Here is a 21,265-nt window from a genome sequence, read left to right on the forward strand (position 1 = left end):
ACAATTCACTATTATTATTATTCCTAAATAATGTATTCAGATTATTGTCTTTCATTCTTAAGAAAGAAAATGGAAGACAAAGAGAATTAAAATTGGAATTACTCGGTGTTTCTTCCTCTGCCAAAACCAAGGTATTCCTTTGAAGTTTAAATTTTCAGTTGGCATCGAAAATATTCTGTTTTCATATTTTCCTTTGAATCAACTGGTTTTTAAGTAGTTTGTCTCCTCTTAATAAGCTGGATGCACACATATACATTGACTTCTAAAGTAGATTTATGATGACAGTTTGACTTATTATTCTGCCCAAGTTCTCTCCTACTGTGCAGCACCTTGTGTCAGTGTCTTCTTCTATAGCCCCAGGGCAATCAAAGATTAGTGAGTAAATTTGGTTGACAGAAACTGAAGGAAGAGGTGGCAAGCTGGCAGAAACGTTAGCACGCTGGGCGAAATACTTAGTGGTATTTCGTCTGCCGCTATGGTGCGAGTTCAAATTCCTTTCATCCTTTCGGGGTCGATTGAATAAGTACCAGTTACGCACTGGGGTCGATGTAATCAACTTAATCCGTTTGTCTGTCCTTGTTTGTTTCCTCTGTGTTTAGCCCCTTGTGGGTAGTAAAGAAATAGGTATTTCATCTGCCACTATGTTCCGAGTTCAAATTCCGCCGAGGTCGACTTTGCCGTTCATCCTTTCGGGGTTGATTAAAAAAGTACCAGTTACGCACGGGGTCAATATAATTGACTTAATCCGTTTGTCTGTCCCCTCTATGTGTAGCCCCTTGTGGGCAGTAAAGAAATAAGGAACTGAAGGAAGCCTCTGTGTGTGTGTGAGAGGGAGAGAAAGTGATTGTGGGTATATTCTTCTTTTGACATCATGTAATAGTTGTGAAGATGTGTCACTGCAATGTTGTTTGTTTCTGGTTTTCGATGCACAACATGACTGGCCATGAGGAAAAAATATCATCTTGTTTGGAAATGGGTGAGTATTGGCAATAGGAAGAACATCTAGCCATAGAAAATTTACCTCAACAAATTCTGATTGACCCCTGTATGGGAAAATGGACAATAAATGAGAATAATTCCACTGTTGTCTTCATGCTTTCAAATTACCCTCACTGGCTGTTACTTTTGTTTATTCTGTATTTTTGTAAAAAAAATAAAGAAAATCAACACCCCCCCTCCACACACACACATATGCACACAACCCGTGGAAAACCATATTCATTATTATTACTCAATTAATCACTATTTTAATGCCTAATTTTCCCTGCTTCTATGGGTGAGATGAGGTTTATTGACACAAATTTTATGGCCAGATGCCCTTCCTGTTGCTAACCGTTACATTTCCAAACAATAATGAGGCATATTTTTTGCAGAATATTTCGTTTTGGGATTTGGTTTGCAAGATTCTGTATATGATTTCATATGTTGAAGCATATTCTGTTGTGTCTGGGGAGAGTCATTTTCTTTTTGTGCCTAACACACTCACCGGTAAAAGTGGAAATTTTACCAGTGAGCCTGTTACATTATAAGGCACAAAAAGAAAATTACTCTCCCCAGACACAACAGTTTTTGCAGAATGTTTGTTTACAACAGTTACGCAAAGTCAAAACAAGGAGAAACAAACATAGTCACACATACATACATATGTGTGTATGTATAAGCTTTCTTTCAGTTTTTATCTACCAAATCCACTCACAGGGCTTTGGTCAGCTTGGGGCTATAGTTGAAGAAATTTGTCCAAAGTGTCATGCCTTAAGACTGAACCTGAAACCATGAGATTAGAAAACAAACTTCTTAACCATATGGCCATACCTGCATCTATATCCATGCTAGCACCTCATTATTATTATTGTTGTTGTTGCTATAGTAAAGAAAGGATTGCTATCATTATTCATTTCTTCAGTTGTTTCGCTTCTTTACAAGAACTAAATGGTGCTATCCAATCAACATATATTTCTCTTATTAATAAGTCATTTAGCTCTAAATACTAGTATAACGAAACAAGCTAACTGCCTGTCAAAACAACCAATAAATACTTGAAAAGATTTCCTTTCTAAACCTAAGAAAGCTCATCTCGAAAATGAGAGCTTTCTTGTACTAAATGACAATTTTACTGCATTACTTTTGTATATATTTGTTCTCTTCTCTGAGTCAATTTACCAAAACAATTAAAGGGGTAATGCTGTCGGTGGTGATCGTGGTTGAGAAATAACATTCTTTAGGTTTTAGTGTTGCTTTTTTTTTTTGCCACTCTTACCAGGTATGTAATATATTGGCTCTGTTGGTTACTAGCTCCGTTGCAAGTATAGGAAGAGTTGGCTAATCTCATTAATTTATACCTACCTGTTTACTTGTTTTTTTGGCCACCGTTCTGTGCAGAGGGAATTAAGGTTTGTGTCAATGTGTCTGTAGGTATTTGTCTCGTATGTATGCTTCTATATTTATCTCAATGTATGGATGTTTACGTGTTTGGAAGAGAAAGAAGGTGTGCGTGTGTGTGTGTGTGTGTATGTGGTAGCGATAGTGGTGGTGAAGGTCTGTTTGCTTTGCGTTGAACTTGAAAAGAACTAAGGGTATATCACTGATCTAAGTATTGTTCAAACAAACAAAAGATGGTAAAATAAAACATAGCCTGGAAAAGTCTGTTAACAAACAGAACATGTAAAGCCACCTGACAACCAAAGATAAATAATGGTATAACAAAAATTCTGCTCCCAGATAGGTTTCTCAATAAATACCTTTATTAATATTATCATTGTTAATATTATTATTATTATTATTATCATTTCAATTTATTTCAAAGATGTTTTATAGGAACAGTAAACCGTTTCTTTGTGTGTAGTCAATATGAGGCACATAAATATAATATAAAATAAACATCCATTTTGTTCCTCTTTGTTTGTATTACAAATAACGTCTTTTTTTTTTCTCCCCGCGGTCTTTATGAAGTTTTGTATATATTTCCTTTTTTTTTTTTTCCCCATACTTTGCCAAACCCCTATTTGCTTGAATATTTTATTTACCAAGGTAGAAAGATTCTATGAAAGATGATGGGAAGGGAATACTGAGGAAAATATGGTCAAGAGTTATGCGTCTGGGAGGAAACGTATAAAGTAGTGACTCAAAAACCAACTTCAACAAACACTGCTTTATTCTACTAAGGATATATATTTATATAAATACATATATATACATACATATATATATATATATATACATATATATATATATACAGACATATACATATATATATACATACATATATACTCATACATATATACATACTCATATATATATACATACATACATATATACTCATATATATATATATATACATACATGTATACTCATATATATATACATACATATATACGTACATATATACATACATATATACATACATATATATATATACATATATGTATATATTGCTCTTTTATTGTGGCATACCGTCACCTCATATTAGATCTTTTTTCCTGATGTTTTTATGACATATGTTTTGATTTTTCTATTTGTTTAACATCCTTTGTCTCTCCGTTCCTGCAATGAATAAGTGATTGAAGCGCAACCAGTGAATAGGCAGAGGATTTCATAGCCTTCTATTTAAAACAAATGTATGCTCACTATTTCTGTGTAAAAATAGTTAATCCTGTCAGAGGGGAAACAAATAGGGTCTTTTTAAAGATTCATATCTGCAATCATTGTCATCAGTTTCATGTCTGCTTTCCATGTTTGTACTGGTTATTTTTGCTCCTCTGTAGCAGTGTCCTACCATTTGTTGCTCTCCTTTGAGAGGTGAAATCCTTTGTGTGGTTCAACATTCTTCTGCATACATCTTCCTCTTCACACACATACGTCATCATTTAATGTCCATGTTCCAGGCTGGCATGGGTTGGAAGGTTTGACAAGGATCCAATGAGTCAAGGATTACATCATGCTCCAGTATCTACTTTACCATGGTTTCTACAGCTGGATGCCCTTCCTAATGCCAACCACTTCACAGTGTGTACTGGATGCCTTTTTCATGCCACCAGCTAAAACATTTGATGTGTTGACCAAGAGAACCATGTATGTGTCATGCTTAATATATATATATATACAGTTGATAGGCCTGTTACTGCAGTATTAGTCCTGAGACAACCTACTTTGTTAAAAACCCAAATTTGCAGGAAGCTAAAATTTCATTCCAGCAATGGCCATGAAAATAGGCAATGTGTTTCAGTTTTTTGGGGCATATACCAGGGATCTTTACCTTTTGACTAACAGATTTAGAAAATAATTTTTTGTAACTAAACACTTTCAAACTTCGTATACTGGTAGAATGTGTCATATAAAACATCTTTTACTCTTAGCGTTTTTGAGAAAAGTTTATGTTTATGAAGTTATTTCATGTTAAAGTTGTATTTCAGTAAATTCAACTAATCAATGATGTGTATTCAGCTGAATAAAATTACTGCCGTTGTTTGTCAACAACAACTATCAGTCAGAAGGTAAAAATCCCATACCAGATTTTTATTCAGTTGAGTGGCGATTTGCAACATCATCCACTGTTTCCTGTATTGGAGATGACAAATTCTCATCTGAGCTTCTGGCTGGCTGCAAGTGTGTGCCTTTGAAAAAAAGCATTAAAAAATATGTATCCGGTTTTCTTGATAGCTGCTGCTGCCTCTGATATTTTTTGTCTCTAACAGCACATCCATAACAGATGTTATCTTAGGACAAATACTACAGTAACTGGCCTACTGACTGTGTACTCATTAAGTATCATACGCACATATCTACTATTTTAATTAAATACTGCCTCAATTGCATGTAGTGAAGATATCTATTTATCTATCTATCTATCTATTCATGTCTGTGTGTCTGAGAGAGAGGATTCATGTTATGTGCAGTAAATCGCAGCAACGAAAATTTTTCGTTATGCTTCCCTACAATGTTGCATTGTTTTCAGATGGAGAGATGTTGTGATATTTATGACCTCCTCTTTATCTTAAGTAAAATGTAAACGTAACACTGTGTTATGTTTACATGTTGAAAATATATAAATAAGAGAAAGTATTATCTTCAATAATGTTTATTTATAACACTAAACATTTTTAATGTACTTAATGTAGAATTCATTTATACCTCACACTCACTGTCTGTATTCCCTATTTTACTCAGCTTCTTGTATTTTGAGATGCTCTGACATCTTGTCACCACCATCTTTACCTTCTTTCCAGCTCTGCTCCCACCCACCCTTATATAATGCAGAATAGCCATGTATCTATAACACGACACCTGTGCTTCTCCCACAATCACATTTTAGCTCTCAACACCTGGCATAGAACTACTACCCCTTCTTCCCCTCTCAAATACCAAATACTCTCTTCCTCCGCTTATTCAAGGGGGCTTTTTCCATTTTCCTGTTCTTTTCTCATCTCGCATGGTTACATGGCAACCTCACTAGTGTTAGGGGTATGAAAACCAGCACCTAGTGCACACTGTAAACTGGTTGGCTTTGGGAAGGGCATCCAACTGCAGAAACTATGCCAAAGCATGGGGCTCTATAAATCCGGTCAAACCTTGCAAGCCATGCCAGAATTCAAAAGGGACCTTAAACGACGATGATGATGATCATCATCATCATCATTTAGCCTCCGCTTTCCATGCTAGCCTGGGTTGGACGATTTGACAGAGGTCTGGCGAACCAGATTCCAATCTGATCTGGTTCGCCAGACCTCAGTCAAATCGTCCAACCCATGGAAAGCGGACACTAAATGATGATGATGATGATTATATATATGTGAAATAAGGAATTGTAAAAGAATAAGAGCTGAAATGGTTCTTATAAATTATAACAACATACTTAACAGTTACGACAGAAATAAGTTCTCAGAGATAAAGTTAGGGTATGAAAATTATCTTATCAAAAATGGATCTAGAGACATATGGCTTCTGGCTGCAATAAAACAAAATTCCCAAGAAAGTTGAATTCCAAAATTTTTATTAGCCACCCACAAAAAGTTCTAGAATGTTCAATGAAAGCCTTTAGGCATGAAAATTTAACTTTACTGTATTTTTAATCTAACTTCCTATCATAAATTGATACTACAGATGCTCGACTGCATATTGCTATATATAGTATTATTGTTACTTATCAGTAGTTTCGGTTTTTGAATTTAAACATTCTTGGGTCAAATTCAAAGGAAAGCAATTAATTAAGTGGTAGACTGGCCGACAAATTTAAGTGTTGGACAAAATGCTTTCTGATAATATATATTCTAAGTTCAAACACCACTGAAGCGAACCTAATTTTTCATGGGTCCAGGCATGGCTGTACAGTTAAGAAGCTTGCTTCCTGACCATGTGGTCTTGAACTCAGTCCCATTGCCTGGTATCTTGGGCAAGTGTTGTTTTCTATAGTGCTGGGCTAACAAAAGACTTGTGGGTGAATTTGGTAGATGGAAACTGAATGAAGCCTGTTGTGTATATATATATAGTTTATAATTAGGGTTCAGCAAAGATTTGCTTTACCACATACCAAAGTTTAGAAATAGCAGTCAAAAAACCTTAGCTCCTTTTAAAGTAGAAGAAATAGCTAAGGTTTTTTTACTGCTATTTCTAAACTTCGGTATGTGGTAAAGCAAATCTTTGCTGAACCCTAATTATAAAATATTACTTAAGTTTACTGTGAAATGGTCTTTTTTCATGCTGAATTCTACTTGGTGAAATTATTGATTACTTCTTAATTAATTAATTTTATCCTTTGTTATTATATATATATATATATATGTGTGTGTGTGTGCATGCAAGTTTGTGTATACCTTTGTCTTGGCATCAAATGACAACTTAAAGCAGCATCACCATCATACAAGTGATGTTCATTTCCAGTTTTCGATGAAAAATACACCTGGCCATTGGAAATATTACCTTACTTGGAAACAGATGAGGGCTGCCAAAAAAAGGCATCCAGCTATAGAAAATCTACCTCAACAAATTCCAACTGTTCCTTGCAAGCATGGAAAAGTAGGCATTAAATGATGATGCTATCTGCCATACAACTGATTATCCTGTTCACCTCAACAAGTGGTTCTCAAGGGGGAGGGGTTCATATGATCCATGGGGGAGTGCATATGACCTTTGGGGGTCCATGCAAGATTTTGTTGTTAAAAACTAGGTGCAATAAATTTACAATACACAAAATATTTTAACGATTTTTTAATAAAATTCCTAAGAATATTTAATTATAAAAATATAATAGGATGTTTTAAAACATGGAATGACTAACATAGGAATCAAAAGGGTTCATAGGTAAAAATTGGTTGAGAACTACTGACCTAGACAATGCCACTGTATCATAGAGTGTGATGATGATGATGATGATGATGGCAGTAGCTCTTTGACTGGACAAGGTTAAATTTTCTACAAAAGTATAAGTAGTAGCAATATACTGGATTACAGTATACTACTATTGCTACTACTAATGACACTGAAAAGATGTATGTAAAGTTCAGTAGACCTAATAAGATTTGAACTCCTAATTTAGTAATTTAAACGATTGGCCAGAACTATCTGTAGGTGTTCATGGGCCCAAATGCTGTACTGGGTGGGTTCCCACAGTTGGTCTCATTACAGGCACAAGGCCTCAAAATGTTTAGGGGATTTGGGGCATAAAAATGTATTCCAAAATGGTCTCATTACAGGCACAAGGCCAGACTATGTGTTCACATATATCTCCCACTTCCTAAGGAATTCAAGAGCCCTGGGGCTTCCTGAGCCCTAGTATTTAAGACAGGTATCTGTAGTACCTACTTTGAGACAGAACCAGAGGGAGAGAGCATATAGTCTGGTTCTCAACAATTTTTGTCAAATCACAGTTTATAAGTAACAAGGAACTGATTGATATGGTTTGTAATATATGCCTACAGTAATTCTTCATTTAAAAGGCTAATTCCAGACTTTGATCCTTATTGCAAAAAGGAGCACAGGGTTTTATCAACCCTTCTGAGTCATGACAGTTTTCCTGCTGATATTTTCGGCTTAGCATAAATGGCACCCTAGATATTCCAAGTTATCACAGATCTGTTGTCTGTTAGTCTTGTGCAATTTTCTGCCACCTGTCCTAAGAATTACTGCATTCACTGTTTGACTAGTCTAGATACAACAACAACAAACTGGTACAAGCAACAACAACCACTACATTAATAAAACGATGTCTGAATATTGCCTTTATAAATTGATGTCTGCATTGGAATCATTCAGGAAATATTTTTTTTCATAAGCTGGTATCTTGTTTCTGTTATAGCTAAAAAAAAAAATGTTTTTACAATAATTTTTATTTTCATTTCAGGAAACATTAAGCTGTCCAATGAAGATTCTCCAGGTGATAAAGAAAATGTTCCAGCAGCCCATATGATGGGAAGTATAAAATCTAATGTGCCGTCAAGAGGTTGGTAGTTTGGCATTTCTTATTTGTTTTTTTGTCTTCTCCATCTCATCTCGCTCTCTCTATATATATATATATATATATCTCTATCTCTCTCTCTATATATATATATATATCTCTATATATATATATATTTCTCTCTCTCTGATTATATTTATTCTATCTTATTTGCTTATTTTACTATTTTCTGTTTGAGAAGAATTTTAGCTGCACCTGTATAGATATCTAAAATTTTGTAAGATATCTCTGAATATTACACAAACACACACACACACATACATACATACACACACAGAGATATGCATACATGCACGCAAAGGGTAGACACACAGGCAGACATATGAACAGGCATGTAGACATAGTCAAAATGCTCAAATTCAAGACATTTTTATCTCTTATGTGCTTATTATTGAACAGAAGTTGTTTTGTATCTGACTAGCATAGATATAACTTTATATTGAATTTCAGATTTTGTTTTATTTTGGTACTTTCCTAAGAATTAAGTCTTAGAAATCATTCTATTTCTTATATTCATATCTCAAAATTTGAATCTAACTCACACCAACAATTTCCTCAATTGACTGCAATCTCAGAGGCAGCTGTTTGCTTTTCTCTTTTCGAGATTAAATTCTCAGACTACGATGGCGTTTCTTTATTTTTTATAATACTCTTCTTCCTTTTATTCCTCTTTGAGAAATAGGTGAATGTTGGTATCAAGATAATCCCATTAGAATTTCTTAATCTTTAACAGTTTTTAACAGTCTTAGTTCTTGCTTAATCCAGGTTCTTAGTCTTTCATTCTATTCAGAAACAGTTCTATATTCTTTCAATTCATCTTGGCTTTTATACAAATTATCTTTAAAGGCATTAAAGTTATAGATATTATTATCATTATTATTACTATTATTATTATCATTATTGTTATCATTATTGTTATTATTATTATTATCATTGTTATTTTATTCAATCTTATTTTAATTCTTCAAATTTATATAAGTGATCCTTGAAAATGTCAGTTAGACCATATTTTAAATCCGTAAATCAATGCAAGTCAAAGAAGAGATGCGTAGCGGCTAGAGTGTATTCTACAGAGGCTGCAGAAAATTCCAAAGACATTTAGTCATCATGATATCAAAGTTTTAATGATAAATGTTCCACAGATGTTGTTGTTGTTGTTGTTGCATAACAGTCGTAGTAGCAGTGGAATCTGATTGAAGTGACTAACAAAATTAATGATTAATGGTAACCAATACACTCAAAGCACCATATAACAACAAGACAATGAGGGATTGTATACATGACTGCTCAACCTGCTAGAAATAACAGCCACGTATTTCTCAAATTACAATCTTTTTTTTACTAGTTTCAGAGTGTGGCCATGCTGGAGCACAGCCTGGAAGAATTTTTAGTTGAATGAATCAACCTCAGTACTTAGTTTTTTTTAAGCCTGAATTTATTCTGTCAGTCTCTTTTGCTGAACTGTTAAGTTATAGGGACACCATGGTTATACAAGTTAAGCTATAGGGGCACTGTTAAGTTATATAAGCACACCAACACCAGTTTTCAAGTGGTGGGGTGGGGCACACACACACACATGATGGGCTTCTTCCGGTTTCTGGCTATCAAATCCACTCACAAGCCATTGGTCAGCACAAGGCTATAGAAGATACTTGTACCACAATGGGACTGAACCCAGAACCATGTGGTTGGGAAGCAAACTTCTTACCACACAGTCATGCCAGTACCAATTTTTTTATTCATTGGATAGTGTAATCCAAGATAGACATAGAAGGTAGGATGTTCATGCCTGGAATGCCTTTCATCATTAGTTTGTTCTTTCAAGACTGACAAGGATTATACAATGGCAGCAACACACCAAATTTCATCTAGTTTCATTGGAGACATTTGGATGACCCTCATTATCATGTGATTGACCAGACTATCAGATGTTATACATCATAACTTTCAAACAATGCCACCCCACTGACAAAGGGAGCGGGCCAACATTCCTCCCAATCAGAAGACTAGTCCACTGCAGGGTGGCCCACTTACAGCCGAGTGGACTGGAGCCACATGAAATGAAGTGCTTTGCTCAAGAACACAACCTGCCACTCAGTCCGAGAACCAACCCCATGATCTGACGATCATGAGCACAACAACACCCTAAACACAAGGTCTTGTACCTTCTTGTTATAATGGCTTTAAATCAGCCTTATTGTTCTGTTGGCCCTTCATAAATATTATGGATCCAGCCTCTCACACCTAGCCTACATTGTCACTAAACAATCAGCACATGGAAATCTCAAAGCTACTCAAATTAATGCATGATTAATTCAAGCAATGTTAATCAATATGCATTACATTAGAATAAATAAAATGAATACTAAAGAATTAGATCCAACCATTATATCTAAGGTGAGGGTCTCTTTACAGTCACTTGATACACTATGTATAAGTGGCTGTGTGGTAAGTAGCTTGTTTACCAATCACATGGTTCCGGGTTCAGTCCCACTGTGTGGCATCTTGGGCGAGTGTCTTCTGCTATAGCCTCGGGCCGACCAAAGCCTTGTGAGTGGATTTGGTAGACGGAAACTGAAAGAAGCCAGTCGTATATCATCATCATCATTTAACGTCCGCTTTCCATGCTGGCATGGGTTGGACGGTTCAACTGGGGTCTGGGAAGCCAGAAGGCTGCACCAGGCCCAGTCTGATCTGGCAGTGCTTCTACAGCTGGATGCCCTTCCTAATGCCAATAATATGTATATATGTGTGTGTGTGTGTGTGTGTGTGTGTGTGTGTATGTTTGTGTCCCCCCCCCCACATCGCTTGATAACTGATGCTGGTGTGTTTACGTCCCCGTAACTTAGTGGTTCGGCAAAAGAGACCGATAGAATAAGTACTAGGCTTACAAAGAATAAGTCTTGGGGTCGATTTGTTCGACCAAAAGCGGTGCTCCAGCATGGCCGTAGTCAAATGACTGAAGCAAGTAAGAATAAGAATATGTCTGAAAGCAGAAAGAGCAAACACCTTTGGCCTAAAGATAGATGAAATACCACTAAGCATTTGATCCGGTATGCTAATGATTCTGACAGCTTGTTGCCTTCAGAGTCTTCTAATTACTAAGAGTGAGTCCCATTGACAGGGAATATAGTTGTTAATGAATTTTGTCAAAGCTACAGTAGCAGTATCCATTGCATAGTGCAGTTATACAGTGTATTCCTAGATAAGGCTGAGATATGGCAGGCCAGCACACACACACACGTGTGTGTATGCAAGCACACATCCAAATAATGTTACATAAACTCATTAATATAGAAACACCGCCAGATCTGACTGGCCTGGTACAGCCTTCGGGCTTCCCAGACCCCAGTTAAACCGTCCAACCCATGCTAGCATGGAAAGCGGATGTTAAACGATGATGATGATGATACACAGTTCACATAGTCACTCTTTACTCTCTTTTTACTCTTTTACTTGTTTCAGTCATTTGACTGCGGCCATGCTGGAGCACCGCCTTTAATCGAGCAACTCGACCCCGGGACTTATTCTTTGTAAGCCCAGTACTTATTCTATCGGTCTCTTTTGCTGAACCGCTAAGTGACGGGGACATAAACACACCAGCATCGGTTGTCAAGCAATGCTAGGGGAACAAACACAGACACACAAACACACACACATATATATATATATATATATATATATATATATATATATATATACGACGGGCTTCTTTCAGTTTCCGTCTACCAAATCCACTCACAAGGCTCTGGTCGGCCCGAGGCTATAGTAGAAGACACTTGCCCAAGATGCCACGCAGTGGGACTGAACCCGGAACCATGTGGTTGGTAAACAAGCTACTTACCACACAGTATTTTCATAAATATACATCCACTCACTTATCCAAGCCAAGAAGTTTTCACTTACGCATACACACACACACAAACACACTCATACAAAGTTGTTCATATGAACTCATGCTCACAGTATCAGAAATGTGTGTGTGTGTCTGTGTGTGAATGTCTGTTTATGCATACACATGGCAGTCACACTTCTCCATATACATTTATACATAGACTTCCTCATTCAAGTACATGCACACACACAATAAAAGATAAAAATCACACAACAGCCAAAATACCATTCTCTAACACCCTCCCTTACATTCTCTGTACATACACACATTTATATCTCCTTGTCCCTAAATGAAGCCAAGCTGAGTATGAATTCGACAGAAGACCGATACATCAACTGTTCCATTTCCTTTCAGTTATTCTATAAAAGTTTGGCCAAAAGAAGCAGCTGTCTTAAGAAGCAACTAATATATTCACCCAGTAGCGCTCGGCTCACGAAAACACTATTGACAGTTGAGGTTATTTTGGGGGAATTTTGTTAAAAAAATATTTCTACCAACAGTTTGTTATTTCCTGATCAGAAAATATACTCTGCAATATTTATTTTTATAGAGTCCAACAGCGTAGACTAGCTTGTAAAAATATTGCAAAGATGATTTCTTTATTTTCCACAAGGGCAACATGGATACTAATGCCATATTACAATGCAGTCACTACAATGTCATATATATATATATATATATATTATTAGAAGAAATATCCAACTGTGGCTGATGCCAGCGCCGCCTTGACTGGCTTCTGTGCCGGTAGCACATGACCTGCTGTGCTTGAGGAGACCTATTGAGTCAAGTACATCAACATCAAAATAAATATCAAATGGAAATTGTAGTTGTGGTACTGTGTTGGTGGCACGTAAAAGCCACCATCCAAACATGGCTGATGCCAGCACCACCTTGACTGGCTTCTGTGTCGGTGGCACGTAAAAAGCACCATCCGAACGCGGCCGATGCTGTGCTGGTAGCACGAAAAAAGCACCAACCGATCGAGGCCGCTACCAGCTTCCCCTGGCACCTGTGCCGGTGGCATGTAAAAAGCACCCACTACACTCATGGAGTGGTTGGCGTTAGGAAGGACATCCAGCTGTAGAAACACTGCCAGATCAGACTGGGCCTGGTGCAGCCTCCTGGCTTCCCAGATCCCAGTCGAACCGTCCAACCCGTGCTAGCATGGAAAACGGACGTTAAACGATGATGATGATGAAGGTACTCAGAAATCTGGATGGTTTTATATTTACAGATTTTTATTAATATGTCACATGTTTTTATAAATCATCATCATCATCGTTTAACGTCCGTTTTCCGTGCTAGCACGGGTTGGACACAAAACTGCATCTTGTGTTTATCATACTTTTTCCTATATTTGCTCTGTACATTATGACCAGTAATGCTACTATGTACAATAGTAACCACACCACTATACTGGAAGCAGACTGGATGCTGATGTTCTTCTAAGAGAAGCTTTGAACATGAGTAACTCTGCAATGGACCAGCATGCTATTCAGGTGTGTAAATCATACACCATGGAAGCCAGCTCTTGTGGGTCTGCATGACTTGAGAAGGAAATGTTACCTACCTTTAACTGCATTGGAAAGGGCCTACCCAACCTATGCAAGCATGGCAAAACAGACAGGAAAATAAAAGCTATGATAGAGATTGGGTTACTGACCCCAAGATCCGAGTTTGATTCCAGGCAGGGACCTGAATAATAACAATAATAATAATGATAATAATAATAACATCTAAAAAATACCTTAGGAATGAGAACCCATGCTCGAAATTTCCCCAAGACACCTGATGAAGGCTGGAGGGTATATCAGCCGAAACGTTGTGTTAACAACAAACAAGATGAGTACAAATATCCTTCGAATGCAAATAACGTAAATAATGTAAATAATTCCTCATCTCTTAAATATAGAACAGAGATTGGGTTGTATAATATCTACATTTCGGTGTTTACAAATGATTATGTTCCTGTAAAATCTTTCTGTCATTATTCATCATTCATCATTCACCTTGTCTTTTATTAATGTGTCTCCTCCTCATTATCATTATGTCTCTTCTATTATTTCCATCTGTGCAACAAGAGATAGAATTACTTTGAATATGCTGCCCATAATTCAGTCCACTCCTCTTTTCCATTTGCCATTATTTATTGCTAGCCCTAACAAGCTCTTTTCTATCAAAACCTCCCCTCCTACTCATTGTTGACTCTTACTCTCTTCTCATTTACCCATCTCTCTCTCTCTCTCTCTCTCTCCTTCTCATGTTTAACTGGTTGGTCTATGTAGGTGGTTCTCAATCATTTTTTGCTTTTTTCTTTTACCTATGGATTCCTTTGAATCCTATTTTGCTCAAGTAAAATAAGATTCATATATGTGCAGGAGTGGCTGTGTGTATGTATATAGGTGCAGGAATGGCTTTCTGGTAAGTAGCTTGCTTACCAACCACATGGTTCCAAGTTCAGTCCCACTGCATGGCACCTTGGGCAAGTGTCTTCTACTATAGCCTCAGGCCGACCAAAGCCTTGTGAGTGGATATGGTTAATGGAAACTGAAAGAAGCCCATCGTATATGTGTGTTTGTGTGTCTGTTTGTCCCCCCACCATCACTTGACAACCGATGCTGGTGTGTTCACGTCCCCGTAACTTAGCAGTTTGGCAAAAGACACCAATAGAATAAGTACTAGGTTTACAAAGAATAAGTCCTGGGGTTGATTTGCTCGACTAAAAGGCGGTGCTCCAGCATGGCTGTGGTCGAATGACTGAAACAAGTAAAAGAGTAAAGAGAGAGAGAGAGTATGAGACTAACTGTGAACTAGACACTTATAGTTCTTAATTACTGGTACAAACATTTATCTACCAGCATGTATAACACAAACCTTTCATCTGTAGCAAAAATCCAACCAAAACTTTGGGAGATAAAAAGAAAAAGACCCATGTAGCCATTCAATCTTAAAAAGATATTTTATTTTCACAACTAAATATTATTAAGAATTGTATAGAAATAATCATTAAAATATTTTGTATATTTTAAAACTATAACCATTACAGATAAATTTTAACAACAAAATCTTACATGGAAACCCCAAAAGCCTTATAGACCCTAATTAAGAATCACTGGTCTACGTCTTAGCAACTTGCTCGTATGCTGACAGTAAGGATTATTATGTTGGTCAAAGATGTTCCAATAACAACCTTCCTACGTTATATCAATAGCATAGCTCAGGAAGATCAAAGATTGGGGTTCACCATGCACAGCACTTTTGGGTCTGCTGTGTAAGCTTGTAAATGCTTGGAGGCCTGGGAGAGGGGGCAGCAAGCTCAAAAACTGCCCTGGGAGGGACCTTCTAGCTACATCACAGCTTTATGTTCAGACTCAGTTGTATCCGAGACAATATCTAACATAGTGTGTGATTATCTGAAGGAGACTCAACTGCTATTTCTAGCATGCTGAGCAACACCATCAAAGCCCCTTATTGCCTCAAAGGCAAAGATGATGATGATGATGGTAGGACTACTACTACTGCTGCCGCTTTTGCAGCTGCTATGGTTAAATAAATAAAAGAGTGGGTGAGAGTAAAATTATTGTTTGAAAATATTTCTTTTGAAATTTGTATAAATTAGATAATCTAAAATATTAAACTTCCTTCCAGAAACCTCCAACTAGTGTTTATGGAGTGGAAAGAGAAAACTGTCTTTATCTGCTTTAACACACACACACGTATGAGTGTATATGTGTGTGTATATAAGTGTATATATACATGTATATATATATATATCTAAATATGTATATGTAATGTTTATGTATAATGCATATATGTGACTATACATGTATGTGTATATATGAACATATATGTATGTGTACATATGTGTGTATATGCATATATGCCACTATATATTTATGTATATATATATACACATACACTAAGATATAAATATGTATGTGCATATGTATGTGTGTGTGCATGTTTATATATATGTGTGTACGCATGTGTGAGTTTACATATATGTGTGTATGTGCATGTGTGAGTTTACATATGTATGTGTGTATAAACACATATATATATATATATATATATAAAACATTATTGGTGAATTGAAGAAATGGAGCTGAACGCAGATTGAACAGAAATCGTTTTATTTCATTCTACACGTGTTTCGAAAGGCACACATTACCAAAATCCGATTGAATAATGGGACCATATTGTGTCTTTCTCTTCAGGAAGAAAAAAAGGAAATCCGTTGGAAAAACAAAAACAGAACAGAGGCAGAGCAAAAAACAAATCGAACTGTGCTCCTAAGAGCCCATGGCGAACCATGGGTTTCGCCATGGGCTCTTAGGAGCACAGTTCGATTTGTTTTTTGCTCTGCCTCTGTTCTGTTTTTGTTTTTCAACGGATTTCCTTTTTTTCTTCCTGAAGAGAAAGACACAATATGGTCCCATTATTCAATCGGATTTTGGTAATGTGTGCCTTTCGAAACACGTGTAGAATGAAATAAAACGATTTCTGTTCAATCTGCGTTCAGCTCCATTTCTTCAATTCACCAATAATGTTTTAATTTCAATTATCCGCACCAACGCACGGTTGCAACGCCAGATGGTTGTACCTCCAACCGTGCTGTTCACTGCTGTGATTTTTGCTACTAAGGTATCGGTTAAACTTTTGATTAATCCACTACAAGATTATTCATCTTTCTATTTCACATAATATATATATATATATATATATACATGTGTGTGTTTATCATTGCTTAATTACATTTTGTCAACATTACTAGATTTATTTTCTGGTAAATTGCATAATGTATCTATCTCCATCCCTCCTCCCTCTCTCTCTCTTTCTCTCACACACACACACACACACCTATATACAGAAAGAGTGTGTGAGAGAGAGTGTGTGTGTGTATGTCTATCATGAAACACTAGCAGTTTTTGATATTAAATATTTCCTTTCAAGTAGTAGGAGAGACAGCAATAAATAAAGTTAGTAATAGGCAATCACCTTCAAAATTCTATTATTTTATTTTTCTCTGCTTTTTCCCCACTTCTGTTTCCTTCAGATATAACCAGGAAGGGTGTGTATATACACATGCACACATATTATATACACATACACAGCTTGAGGTGTGTATAGCTCTAATGTAGACTCTGAAAATCTTTCATGTATCATTTTATTTCGTAGTTAAGAGTTCCATTATTGCTACAATGGTAATATTAATGTTGTTCAACATCGTTTTTGCTTCTATTTACAAATGTTCTTTTTTGTGTGAGTGTATGTATGGGTGCGTGTATATGTATGTATTTATATATACATACACACACTCACACAAGTATTTTTGTGAATATATAAATACATATGTACACTAAAGTATTTGGGCATATATATATATTATATTCACACTCTCTTACAAAATATTTTTGTAAATGTATAAATACATATACACACAAAAGTATTTGAGTGAGTGTGCATGCACAGATGCACACACATGTATACAGTCATATATACTCTACTCTTATGCAGACAAAACTTTTTAGAAAATTTTATATATACATATATATATATAATAATATTAATAATAGTAACTGATAAAAGCTGGGTTTTTTTCTAAGACATATATATATATATATATGTGTGTGTGTGTGCGTGTGTATGTGGTACGTGCACATTAAATTGTTTGTGTCAGTTTAATTTATCTCTATAGAAGTGAGAAAGAAATAATAGTGATAACATAATTCCGCTATTTACTCTCTTCTCGTCTACAGAACCTGATGCCATTTAACATGTAGTAACGTCATATTTGACTATGAGAAGTAGAATTTAAACAAACACAATTTCAAAATTTGATGATAATAATCATCATCATCACCACCACCATCATGATCAGCATCACAACGTGATAGATGTTAGTTTTTTTGTTATTTTTTTTGTTTTTGTTTTATAGAATATTGACAACATTGAGCCAACTTTATCATTCCACAGCTAAAGTAGATTATCTCATCCAAATATTTTCCTTTTATAGCTTTGGTTAAACACAAATATGTCAGATAGGATTTCAAGGACTTTATTTCTTATAATTTAGAAATCTTTGGCTTAGTAAAAATTCCTTTTGTAAACACAGTGTACAAATCATCAACACTAAGTAGGGATGGCCATGTTGTTTAGTCTCAGTTCACTCCTCACTGTGGTGACCCCATGATAAAAGTCATTTTAACTTGAAAATCTTGTCCTTTTCTCTGGCAGAGTGCACATAGAACCATCTTATTCAATGCATCTTTTTCTGTGATGGTAGCCTGATAGTTGAAGGATCTTTAACTGCTATTTTCTTATCTGGGCTCACATTATGTCTGGTGTTCTGAAGCTCAAAAACAATTTGTCTACTTTAAGATAAGCTGGTATTTGAGGGAGAATTGCCTGCTATTTTCACATTTGGGCTGATGCATCTTCCAGTATTCCTTCTTATTTCTTTATTGCCCACAAGGGGCTAAACATAGAAGGGACAAACAAGGACAGATAAAGGGATCAAGTCGAGTACATTGACCCAAGTGCATAACAGGTACTTAATTTATTGACCCCAAAAGGTTGAAAGGCAAAGTTGACCTCGGCGGAATTTGAACTCAGAACATAGCGGCAGACAAAATACTGCTAAGCACTTCGCCCGGCATGCTAATGTTTCTGCCAGCTCACCGCCTTCTGTTATCAATCATGTTCAGGCTATGGTTTGAGGGAGATTTGGCTGTTATTTTCATACCTTGGCTAGTACTACATCCGCTGCTCTTATTTTCCTTGATCAAACTCAAAAACAAGTTACTCCCTTTACTCTTTTACTTGTTTCAGTCATTTGACTGTGGCCATGCTGGAGCATCAACCCCAAGACTTATTCTTTGTAAGCCTAGTACTTATTCTATCGGTCTCTTATGCTGAACTGCTAAGTTACAGGGATGTAAACACACCAGCATCGGTTGTCAAGTGATGTTGGGGGAACAGACACACAAACACACACATATATATATACATACATATATACGACAGGCTTCTTTCAGTTTCCATCTACCAAATCCACTCAGAAGGCTTTGGTCGGCCTGAGGCTATAGTAGAAGACACTTGCCCAAGGTACCATGCAGGGGGATTGAGTCCAGAACCATGTGGTTGGTAAGCAAGCTACTTACCACACAGCCACTCCTACACCTAAAGTTGTCTACTTTAAGATGGTAAGCTGTTATTTGAGGGAGAGTTGGCTGCTGTTTTCAAATCTGGGCTGTTGCCTCTGCTGGTGTTTGTTCTCTCCTTGATCTAGTTCAAAAGCAATTTTCTGACATTGTTTTTCCTTTATCTTTTACTTGTTTCAATCTTTAAACTGTGGCCATGCTGGGGCACCACCTTGAAGAATTTTAGTCAAATGATTTGATTCCAGTACTTATTAATTTTTTAAAGCCTGATACTTATTCTCTTGATCTCTAAGTAATGGGAAAACAAACAAACCAACACCAGTTGTCATGCAATAGTGGGGAACAAACACACACACACACACACGATGGGCTTCATTCAGTTTCTGCCTACCAAATTCTGCCTCACAAGGCTTTGGTTGACCCCAAGCTATTGTAGAAGACACTTGCCTAAAACATCATGCAGCAGGAACTGAACCTGGAACCATGCGGTTGGAAAGAAGACTTTTTACCACTCAGCCACTCCTGCACCTTCGTTTATTATTTTTGAAGTTCAACTTTAACCCTTCTCTCATTACTGGGACATTCTTTTTATCTATGCTATGGTACCTGTTCTGCTGAACTTCCCTTCTCATGAGCTTCCCTTTTTTTTTTTCATTTTCTTTTTCATTCTTATGCTTCTCCTTTAATCAAGTGACTCACAATCCTTCTAATTCTCTTCCTTTCAATGTTGTTCTTGTTATTGTTTCCAATTGCTTGAAGAGTTTCTCTCAAATAGCTGTCTTATAGAACTCTCTTCCTTCTCATTTCTCTGATATAATCTTAATTCTTTTAAATCTTGTTCTGATTGATTTATAGATTTTAGGGCGGTATCTCATTAGATTTCCTTTCTTTTGTAACTCCCACAAGACTAAGTAATTGCTTGAGGTTTGTTTTATTACTGTTTGCTCGCTGCTGCCTTCTTGGAAGTGACTTACAACAACAAAAGAAAACACGTAGAGGTGTGGTTATGAGGTTAAGAAGCTCACTTCACAACCATGGGGTTTTCAGTTCAGTCCCACTGTGCAGCACTTTAAGAAAGTATATTCTACCATAGCTCTGAATCAACCAATGCCATGTGAGGGAATTTGATCAATGAAAACTGTGTGGCAACCGATTGTGTGCATGTGTGGCCACCATGTAACAGATGTTGGTTTCTCTAAACCCTTAACTTAGCAGTTTAACAAAAGAGACTGCTAAATTAAATACTAAGTTAAATACTAAAAATAGTGCTGGATTTTGATTGGTTTCAATGAAATTTTTCAGGATATTGCTCCAGCATGACCTGGCTTGTAGATGACGAAAGTGATGGAGATGTTGGATTAACAATATTGCTAGATTATGTTCAATCACTAACGATGCAATTTGTCTATAACCTATAGATCATCATCATCAATTAACATGTTTTCCATGCTGGTATGGGTTGGATGGTTTGACTGGGGACGGGCAAGCCAGGAGGCTGCACCAGGCTCCAGTCTGATCTGGTAATGTTTCTACAGCTAGATGCCCTTCCTAATGCCAACCACTCCAAGGGTATACTGGGTGCTTTTTACATGCCACTGGCATGGGAGCCAGGCAGGCAGCACAGGCATCGGCCACGTTTGGATGGTGCTTTTTACCTGCCACCAGCACAGGAGCCAGTGGATGGGAGGCTGGCATGGACCATGTTCGGCTGGTGCTCTTCACATGCCACTGGCACAGGGAGCCAGTCAGATGGCTCTGGCA

At 36.7% G+C, this 21,265-nt stretch overlaps 1 protein-coding gene across 1 annotated transcript in view; it reads left to right on the forward strand.

The window, feature by feature from the left end:
- Window positions 1–21,265, forward strand: part of LOC115209299 (tumor necrosis factor ligand superfamily member 10) — a 321,447-nt gene that overhangs the window by 290,338 nt on the left and 9,844 nt on the right. The window contains exon 3 of the mRNA XM_029777636.2: window positions 8,333–8,431. Coding sequence (XP_029633496.1) covers window positions 8,333–8,431 — 99 coding nt within the window. The remainder of the gene's footprint in view (window positions 1–8,332; window positions 8,432–21,265) is intronic.

Source organism: Octopus sinensis, linkage group LG3 (assembly GCF_006345805.1).
Source record: "Octopus sinensis linkage group LG3, ASM634580v1, whole genome shotgun sequence".
NCBI lineage: Eukaryota > Metazoa > Mollusca > Cephalopoda > Octopoda > Octopodidae > Octopus > Octopus sinensis.